The sequence below is a fragment of the Telmatherina bonti genome, assembly GCF_933228915.1.
Source record: "Telmatherina bonti genome assembly, chromosome: 16".
Classification (NCBI taxonomy): Eukaryota; Metazoa; Chordata; class Actinopteri; order Atheriniformes; family Telmatherinidae; genus Telmatherina; species Telmatherina bonti.
The window spans coordinates 17,250,809-17,261,363 of NC_136614.1; the positions used below are offsets into that span (position 1 = coordinate 17,250,809).

At 41.0% G+C, this 10,555-nt stretch overlaps 1 protein-coding gene across 1 annotated transcript in view; it reads left to right on the forward strand.

Annotated features, from left to right (window-relative positions):
• Positions 1 to 7,314, forward strand: part of fut8b (fucosyltransferase 8b (alpha (1,6) fucosyltransferase)) — a 97,001-nt gene extending 89,687 nt beyond the window's left edge. Inside the window, exons 8-10 of the mRNA XM_079255993.1 lie at positions 3,662 to 3,838; positions 3,978 to 4,128; positions 5,659 to 7,314. Coding sequence (XP_079112119.1) covers positions 3,662 to 3,838; positions 3,978 to 4,128; positions 5,659 to 5,997 — 667 coding nt within the window. The 3' untranslated portion in view covers positions 5,998 to 7,314. The remainder of the gene's footprint in view (positions 1 to 3,661; positions 3,839 to 3,977; positions 4,129 to 5,658) is intronic.
• Positions 7,315 to 10,555: the final 3,241 nt, after the last annotated feature.

Consider the following 10,555-nt stretch of genomic DNA (forward strand, 5'->3'; position numbering starts at 1 on the left):
CAGCTTATGGTCTTACAAGGGGTCTGAGAATCTCATCTCGGTACCTAATGGCAGTCAGGCTACCTCTGGCGAGCACATGGAGGGCTGTGCGGCCCTCCAAAGAAATGCCATCCCACACCATTACTGACCCACTGCCAAACCTGTCATGCTGGAGGATGTTGCAGGCAGCAGAATGTTCTCCACGGTGTATCCAGACTGTCACGTCTGTCACATGTACTCAGTGTGAACCTGCTTTCATCTGTGAAGAGCACAGGGTGCCAGTGGCAAATTTCCCAATCCTGGTGTTCTCTGGCAAATGCCAAACGTCCTGCATGGTGTTGGACTGTAAACACAACCCCCACCTGTGGACGTCGGGCCCTCATACCAGACTCAGAGTCTGTTTCTGACTGTTTGAGCAGACACATGCACATTCGTGGCCTGCTGGAGCTCATTTTGCAGGGCTCTGACAGTGCTCCTACCGTTCCTCCTTCCACAAAGAAGGAGGTAGCGGTCCTGCTGCTGGGTTGTTGCCCTGCCAAGGCCTCCTCCAAATCTCCTGATGTACTGGCCTGTCTTCTGGTAGCGCCTCCATGCTCCAGACACTACGCTGACAGACACTGCAAACCTTATTGCCACAGCTGGCATTGATGTGCCATCCTGGATGAGCTGCACTACCTGAGCCACATGTGTGGGTTGTAGACTCTGTCTCATGCTACCACCAGAGTGAAAGCACCGCCAGCATTCAAAAGTGACCAAACCATCAGCCAGAAAGCATCGGAGCTGAGAAGTGGTCTGTGGTCACCACCTGCAGAACCACTCCTTTATTGGGTGTGTCTTGGCAATTGCCTATAATTTCCACCTATTGTCTATTCCATTTGTACAACAGCATGTGGAACTGATTGTCAATCAGTGTTGCTTCCTAAATGGACAGTTTGATTTTATAGTGTGTATAGTATAGGTTGACTTGAAGTTACATTATGTTGTATATATATATACATGTTGTAATATGTGTGTGTATGTATATATATATATATATATATATATATATATATATATATATATATATATATATATATATATATATATATATATATATATATATATATATATATATATATATACATATACAGTATGTGTGTCCCTTTTGGGTTTAGAAATGTCATTTGCTCCTGGAAGCTAGAAGTCAAACAGCAGATCTAATAGCAGAAAGATTTGCGAATGAATAATCCTGGATGAAAAAAACCAGGTCTCAGCATTCCTCTGTTTGAGGGATGCTTGTGTGTCAGAGAAGGAATTCCTGTTCTCACTCATCCTTTGTTCTGCTTCCAAGCTGTGCCCTCTCTCTCACATGTTCAGCTGGTGACGGCACACTCCCCACTTGTCTTTTCTTACTGGAAGCAGTGACAAGGACACTGAACAAAAGCCAGACTGATTATTTCACTTATTCCCTTATGCTGTCTCACAAGAACTCTATTTTCTTTTTTTTTTCTTTATCTTTTGCACATCATTTTCTTTTGTGCGTTACACCAACAATAGTTATGTTTCTAAATAATATTATTAAGTTAAAGAGTTGTTTCTTTTTTGTCCTTTTGTATACACACTCTATTTACTGTCATTTTGAAAACATCAGAGCACCAGAATCAGGCTTTGATAATGAGTTAGAGGAATAAAAGAACACACACACTGTTGTGTCTTTTCACTCACACTGCCATGTGTGCATGTTTTCCTTCAAATGTAGGGCGTCATTGTTGGCTAATAACTTCCATCATCCTATTTCCCTCCATTATGAATAATTTCACAACAGTCCATATAGTACATCCTTCCGTACAAGAGTTTCCCCATCTTCTCATGTGATATCTCACTTTTTAATTCAAGTTATAAAAAGGTTTATATGTGAAATAATGTAAACAAATTAGCATCATCTTTCAACTTTAAATTAAATTCATGGATCTAAGGCTGCTTTCATTTTATTTATGTATGGTTTTTAGAAGAAATCACCTTAAATGTGAGAAGTTGTGAGATTGTTAGATGCATTTAACCAAATTTGTGTTAAAGTTTAGCAGCTCTAAAGCTTTCAGCATGACAAACTAGTTATTGTGAAATTACTGTTGGGTGTTTTTGTGCCATTCAAGCTGCAACTTATTACCTGATCTTTCCTTGCAGTCCTGCTGCACATCCAGACAAATTTAGGTTGAAGAATATCTAAATAAAACTTGCACAGCAGTGAGCTAAACTTTAACTTGCCATTCACTGCTAAGTAAGCCATTATGTTCTGCTGGGAAACTATGTCTTTAATGACGGCTACGACCTAGCTGTGTTTGTTGCTGATGCTGAAATCTTGTTCAGCACGGATGGAGGAGCATGTTTCATTCATGTGCATTCCTGTTTTCAGAAGGATTGCTGAGCCACTTTGGTAATCTAACCTGACCTGGTATCTCTGTCTAGAACTTGGCTTGGCAGAGGAGCTGCTCTCCTGCGAGTTTTAGATGTTTCCATGTTTAACACACCTGGTTCATATGAGCGAGTCACTGAGCAGAACTGAAGAAGTTTGATTCCTTTTGATAAGCTGTGTAAAAGCAGGGAAACTTATAAAACCTGCAGTACTGTTACTCTTTAAGACCATGGTTTCCGACTTTTGGTGCAGGAGGATTCGTGCAATATCTGCTTAACCAAAACGTTTTGCAGATCTTCATCTTTTATTGTTTATATAATCAATATCTGTGCTGTGGGCTGCATGATGACAGTGTCATCTTGCGGCTAGGAGGCTCTCAATCCCAGTGAGTTTGCACAACACTGTCAGTGTGTGTGTGCAGGTTCACTCCAGGTACTAAACTGCAGGATTAAAGCTTGCATATGAAGTTAATTGCCCTTTCTAAATTGCCTTTAATGATCTTACTCCCCATGAAGGGTATACCCTGCCAGTGGCCCTATAACCGCTAAAGCAGGAAGATGATGCCCCCTTATTAGACCCTTCTAGTTTACATTATTGATCAAGCAGCTCATTATATTTCTAATTCTTTTCCAGTTCATCAAATGTTACCAAGTTGTAAAAACAAGCCTGTCATTTATTCTTTTTTTTCCAAGTTACAAAGGCTTCCAAAAGTATTCATACCCCTTGAACTTTTCCATATTTTGGCATGCCACAAACATAAATGTGTTTTTTATGTGAAAGACCAACACATGTGTGTGTCACACAATTGTGAAGTACAATAAAAATTACGCATGATTTTTTTTTTTCAAAAATAAAACTGAAAAGTGCGGTGTGCAATAAGGACTAAACTTCGTTTTAGAGATGTTACTTGTGACTATTTGTTTTTCTTTCATCAAAATACAGTTTGTAAATTTATGCCAATTTATTTTGCAGCCAGTGGACTAATAAATAGTTGACCAGTCATTGCATCATACTCTTCTTCATCCAAAGTGTATGTTTGATCTGGTAAGAAGTGTTCCTTCAGCCATCCAAACACAAGCGCTGTGCAGTATCTTCAGTCCTTTTGAGCTGCAGCATCATATCTCTTATTGCTCTCTTGTGTGATGAAAAGCAAACCCAGGAAAGCAGATTGTTCATGTTTCTGTTTATCTAGCAAATAACTGGACGATGCATCAGGAATTTCTTCGCTAATCGTCGCGGCGCGGTGAAGCGTTAGTCCGTAACCATCCGTCTGTGTGTGTCTGTTTGCAGAGTGCATGTGAGGAGGACGGATAAGGTGGGGACTGAGGCGGCCTTCCACCCTATAGAGGAGTACATGCTGCACGTGGAGGAACAGTTCCAGCTGCTGGCCAGACGAGTTCATGTCGACAAGAAAAGAGTTTACTTGGCCACAGATGATCCCTCCCTGCTTCAAGAGGCGAAGACTAAGTCAGTATCCATGTGAATGTGTGTGTGTGTGTGTGTGTGTGTGTGTGTGTGTGTGTGTGTGTGATGTTGCATCACCGCTATCCTCTTGCTTCCTCAGTATGCGACTTCATTGACCCGTCTGCAACCGTTTCCCTCTTAGGTATCCAGACTACGAGTTCATCAGCGATAACTCCATCTCGTGGTCTGCAGGCCTTCACAACCGTTACACGGAGAACTCACTGAGAGGAGTCATCCTGGACATCCACTTCCTGTCGCAGACGGACTTCTTGGTTTGCACCTTCTCCTCACAGGTCAGTTCACACTCCGTAGTTCAGTGGAGCATGTGTCATAAACATGTCTGTGGTCTGGCTATATCGTTACAATTTGGCTGTTTTTTTTTTGTTTGTTTTTTTGCACCACCTAAAGTCTAAAGAAGATTTCTGCGCCGAGTTTACTCTGCATTCAAACATTATCAGCTCACCCATTCTCGGTTTTAGCCATAAAAGTAGTGAAAACACACCTCAGAGGGTGAAAATAAACCAGGGGTGCCCAAGTTCCGTCCTCGAGATCTGCCATCCTGCATCTCTTGTACAGAGCACCTGAGTGAAGTGATTGGCTCGTTTCTAGGCTTGATTTACACGCAGAAGAGGGAATTCAGCTATTTTATTCAGGTGTGTTGGACAAGGGTTGCATCTATAAGTTTTAGGATGGTAGATCTCGAGGACAGAATTGGGGGGGGGGGAACATGTCTGACTAGAAACAATGGCATGTTTCGCCATTCACCACATGACGTCACGTCTGGCCATAAACTGCATTGTAGAGTTGGGAAGAAACGTTTGACTCAAGTGTGTCGTTACCTGATGAAGCATCACTGTGAATATCTGGATGCTTTCTCCTTCATTTAATTTGTATTTACCACATTTATAGAAAATTTATTCTCATTTATGTCCTAAAATGAATCTTTGATCTTTTTCTGACTGCACTGACATGAATCAAATTGAACCATTTTATTGACAAAGGACTCATATCTGAAATATATCCTATACAGGAAAGACATGCCTCATGTCTGTCATGTATATGATTTAATTCAATCTCTCATGTCAGGAGAGATTTGCTGTTTGGATGACAGCAGACACATTCAGCTTTTTATGTTTGCTTGTAGACAATAAAGCATAGAAGAGAAATGGGATAAATGTGGCTGCTAAGCAGTCAGCTCTTGAAATGCTGAGAATTTCTTCATGCATTCAGTAACTAATACTGGATTTTGAAACAAAAACAGTCTCCACCTTTCCAAAGATGTACGCCACATCGCCATCTGCTACGTCGGGTAAAATGAGCAGCTCCATCTCCAAGGACTAAGTTATAAAACACAAGCTGAAAGCAGAAACTACTTGATCATATGAATTATAAAGAAAACAAAATAATGTTGTACCAAAGAAAAACATGAACGGTTTAAAAGTGATGGCTGCCAGCTGATGTTTCCACCGAGACGAGTCACAAGCGCTTCCATGACGTCACCGTCCCGCGTTTTCAGTCTGTTTACACCAGCTTTGACTCTGCGGTGAAGACATTCGTCACACCCTCCATGATTGTTTGCGCTCCTGAAGTCCCTTACTTCTGTAAACAGTAACGTGGAGTGGAAAGATTTCCTGCCAGTTGTAAAAGTAATGCAAGCCCCTTAATTCCTTTTAGTTCACATTCTCAGCTTATTAACCCACTCCAAAGTCCAAACTGGAACATGTTATCCCTATTTCATCAGGGAGGAAATGAAGCCTCGTCGACCTTTAGCCGCATTATCTTCCAAACGTTTATCAATAATCCCCGTTTGTTTACTTTGTCAGGTCTGCCGTGTGGCCTATGAGATAATGCAGACGCTGCATCCGGACGCCTCCTCCTCCTTCTACTCCCTGGATGACATCTACTACTTTGGAGGTCAAAACGCCCACAACCAGATCGCCATCTACGCACACCACCCGCGCAACAGCGAGGACATCCCCCTGGAGCCCGGCGACGTGATCGGCGTCGCCGGGAACCACTGGGATGGATACTCCAAAGGCATCAACCGCAAACTGGGCCGCACCGGCCTCTACCCTTCCTACAAGGTCAAGGAGAAAATCGAGACTGTGAAGTACCCGATGTACCCCGAGGCAGACAAACTGCTGAATGCTCAAAATAAGTAAAGGAGGAAAACGAAAAAAGAAGAGAAAAAAAAAAAGAAAGACAAGAGAGAGAGAGAGGAGTGTGGCGCAACGTCCAGTCTCCGGTTCCAGGGAAGGAGGCTGCTTTTGTACAGGGGATTGAGGCATACTGGGTGTGCTGAGCTCGGAGGAAAAGAAAAAGCCTGAACCCAAGTGTGATGGGAACGAGAATGCACTGTGTGTGTGTGTGTGTGTGTGTGTGTTTATGTGTGGGAGCGTGTGTGTGTGCTCGAATATGTGTGTGCATTTGTGTAAATGCCCCTGCGTGTGTCAGGACATGGAAAACTTGCCCCCCCGCCCTGACGTTGGGATGTCGGGTCTGTAGAGATGTAGACACAAACATTGATTTTTAAATCAATGACTGAAAAAAATAAAAAATAAAACGACAAATGGAATTTTTTATTTTATTTTATTCATTCCAGTGGTTTTGATTCTAATCTTGCCTTTTTATTCTTTATTTTTTTCTTTCATATATTTTCTTTATTGAATGTACTGTATCCTCCTCTTGCCACGCTCAACGACCCCTCCCTCTCCTCTTCCTCCTCGCTGAGCTTCCTCCTCCTCCTCCTCCTCATCTCTTCATGTGCAATTAATTTCACAAAACCACATTGTGCTTTGGTCAAGTGTTTTCTATCGTCTTAATTTCTGTATGGATGGGGGCTCGTGCATTGTATACTGTATACACGTGTGTGTGAAAAAGAAAGAGGATGCGTGCGTGTGCGTGTGTGTGTGTGTGTGTGTGTGTGTGTGTGTGTGTGTGTGTGTGTGTGTGTGTGTGTGTGTGTGTGTGTGTGTGTGTGTGTGTGTGTGTGTGTGTGTGTGATCATGTGTGCCTGTGTGTCTAAGGGGCCATGTCACTACCAGGTGTCTTGCTTTCCCACTTGACTAAATGGTGTTTGTGTGTCCAGCGGGAGGCTGGCAATGGAGGGTGCGGGGGACGGTGGGGACCGCCCTCGCTCCTTCAGCAACTGGAACAAACAGTGGACTCCAGTGACTCTGCTGGTAAAGCATTTGCGAACAATGGTGAAGTCATGTGGAGTGCGGTGAACTCATGGTGCACACACACAGACACGAAAGCCGTCCTCAGTGTCACCGAAAGAAGCACTCTACTGAGAAAATGTCCTTTTTTTTGGCATCTTTGCTGTTTTTTCTGTCCATCTCTGTTGTTTGTTCCTTTTTTTTTTTTTTTTTTACTTTACTGTTTTAAAATAAATAGAAAAACTGTTGTTTTGTTGGTTGTTTTTTTTTTAAAGAAAAAACTGTTTGACTCAAATTCCCTATCATGAAGGCTTGTTTTGTTTTGGGTTTTTTTGTTGAGTTTTTTTTTTTTTTTTCCATAACTTATGTTCTGGGGCATTGTCTTTGATAACCACAGATCGAATAAACATGAGAAACCAACACATTGTTTCCCTGCAGTCTGATCCTGTTCTCCATCTGTCTCCCAACCGGCTACACCTGCTCTCGCAATCAGCTTCATCACAAACAGAATCGCAGCTTTTGCATATCAGAACGCTTCCTGAAGGGTAGACATCAATTTTTGAACAGAAAAATCATTACCTAGACTTCATCTTTTGATAATTCTGTTTGTTGTTTTTTTTTAAAGTTTGTTGTTTTTTTTTTTCTGTTTTTACATTTAAAACTCCCATCATTGAAGCGTCTGAGGGTTGGAGTGACTGCCTAACTTCGAGCTGTCGCAGAAGTTTGTTTTATAAATCATTCATTTTTCAAATCAATTCAAAGGAGAAGCTCGAATCTGATTGATTTACATCTCAAAGTGAAGAGTCGGATCAGTATCTTAAACCGAGACATCTGTCATGTAAATATGGCTCGTGACAGCTGCATGACATTCCTGCCCCACATACGGACCCCCCCCCCCGCGGAGACGCCGTGTAGGTACGTCATTCAGGCACCATTGACTTCCTGCTCTTGTCTGCTGTCCTATTTCCTACTACTTGCGTGTCGCAATCATTTAAGATCTTGTTCTGTGTGTCTTATTTATACCCTGTCATGTTTTTTTTTCCTTCTCTTGGAGCTTTGGGAGTTTCATCACGGATCCCTCTTTAATTTCAGTGCTGATCTGCATGCCTCATTGGACACCCGTAAAGCCACGGCTCTGGTAGAAGAGATTAGCTTTTAGGTGCAAACCAGGAAGAATAACAGTTTTAAAGCTTTTTTTTTTTCCCCATTATTTTATTTTTTCCACCCATGCCTGATAACAATGTGCAGCCAATTTAGCCCACGTCCACAAAACGCTCACAATGTGCTCTGCAGCGTACAGCAGTTCATTGAACATCTCTTTTCACTGGAAAAGAGTCCCTTGTGGGCTTTAGAAATGCACAAGCTAACTGGAGAGCTCTTTAATTAAAACACACTCGTTGCTGCCACACTGTCCTGCTACAGTCATTTAAGAGAGATGTTAGTTCAGTTAATTATTCAGTTAATTGGTCACCGCGCTTAACGGAGAGCATTCTGGTCGTCACATGGCAGGTTCTCTTCTTTGTATCCGTGCTTTAATTAATGCCCCGCTTGCTGGGTCTTTGTGGCTCGTCCAACCAGAGTTGTCTTAAAAGGGAAGTTTTGTTTTTTTTTTAGTAGCAAAAGGTCAAATCTTACCAAAGCCCAGCTTTAAATGATGGGTGCGTGGAGGTGGGGTGTGTGTAAAGGGGGAAGTAATGTAAAGTGTGTGAATGAGGCTGAGTAGGGGTTGCATGATGAGTGTGAGGGTGTGTGGAGGGGGAGCGTGTGACGGGGGGGTCATGTTATGGGGTGTGTATGTTTGTATGGGGGAGTATGTGAAAGGGGGGGGGGGGCATTTATACACATACATATATGTGTGTATATATGTATGTGTGTGTGTGTATATATGTGTGTATATATATATATGTGTGTGTGTGTGTGTGTGTGTGTGTGTGTGTGTGTGTATATATATATATATATATATATATATATATATATATATATATATATATATATATATATAAAATATAAAAAATGTGTATGTGTGTATATGTATTTGTATTAGCGGGTGTGTATGTGTGCTGATGCAGGTTGTAGGTTCTAGCTCTTTTTCTCTCTACAAGTTGTTTTTCTTCCTTTTATTCTCTTTCTGTCCCTCTTCTATCCTATCTGGTCCGGTCCAGCAGTACAAACTTTGTAATACAAACAATTATGCAAAATAGATAAAATAATCCCCTTGATTTTATTTTACAACCTATAAAGCTTCCCATGGCAATGTAAATTTGTTCAACAGAATCCAGCTATCAGATAATCATTCTGCTGCTTAAATGCTGGACAAGACCAAGAAGAAAAGATGGTTCCATATTTGTGGAAGTTTCCTAGTGGAAACCACAGCCATAGATGCAGAGAAAGAGTTGCTTTCTTTAGGTCATGTTCATTATTGAAGCAAGCCTGTCTTTTAAAGCCCCCTTTTTTTTTTTTTTTTTTTTTTTTTTTTTTTTTTTTTTTTTTTTAAATCATTTCAATGTACGTTTTTGTTTTTTCCATGGTATGGTGCAGCTCAGCTCAGTTGGTAAAATGGGCACAGCAATTTGCAATCCTTAGAGAACAAGAAATGGGGCTGATGTGTGCAAGTTTCAGTGCTGCTGAAAAATACTTATGAATATGTCCAACAGCCAATGGAGAGTCTCCTTCATTGGCACTGGGTATGCTGACATGTGCACCTTTGCTCTGACCAGTCAGTGTTTTGCATTATTCTAACATCCAATATGGACTCAGCTCTGCTACAACCCTGTCTGAGCAAGTTTGATCATACTCGACATCCCAGAATAAGCACATGGTGGAGACATACTTTAAAAAAATAAAGAACAAGAGCTAAAGAACAAAGTCAGCTTGCCTTTGTGAACAAACATCCTTTCTGCCATGACTACATCTCTAAATCACCACAAAAGTTAACTAACAGACATAAAAGACTGTTTCGCCACAACTGGCTGTAAAAATTATATTAAGCCATTAACAGTTATGTATTTTAGTTTTTTTTTTTTTTTACAGGTAGGAAGGTTTATGGCGTGCTGATTTGTTTTCAGAAAGGAGCACCAGCTTAGGTTAGCTAACAGTAAACTGCTCTTCCAAACCTAATTCTGCAAACTCAAGTTTTTCAGTGGTCCTGAAAACTCAATCTGAAAACAACTGCTGATATGTCGTCACATTAGCTCGCTGAGCCAACAGTTCGCTTCAGACATACTGAAATAAATCGGGGAGCTGGATCTCCAGGCCAATTCTTTTTTTTTTTTTTTTTTTCTTTTCTTTTTTTTAAAAAACATATGTGGTCGTTAGAATAATATTAAATGAAGCACAATCACAAAAAGTGTGTATATTTATTTACATTTCAAGGAGTTTTCTATCAATTCGAATGATCAAATCACAGAAAGTAGCAAATGTTTGTTTGATCAAGCCCTTGTATACGTAAAGGTGAGCATTGCAATATCAATTTAGCAACAATACTAAATAGGTATTGTATTAGGCATTGTTAGAAAGTCTTATCAGTCACCTTTTAATAAGACATCATGTGTAAGGATCATAC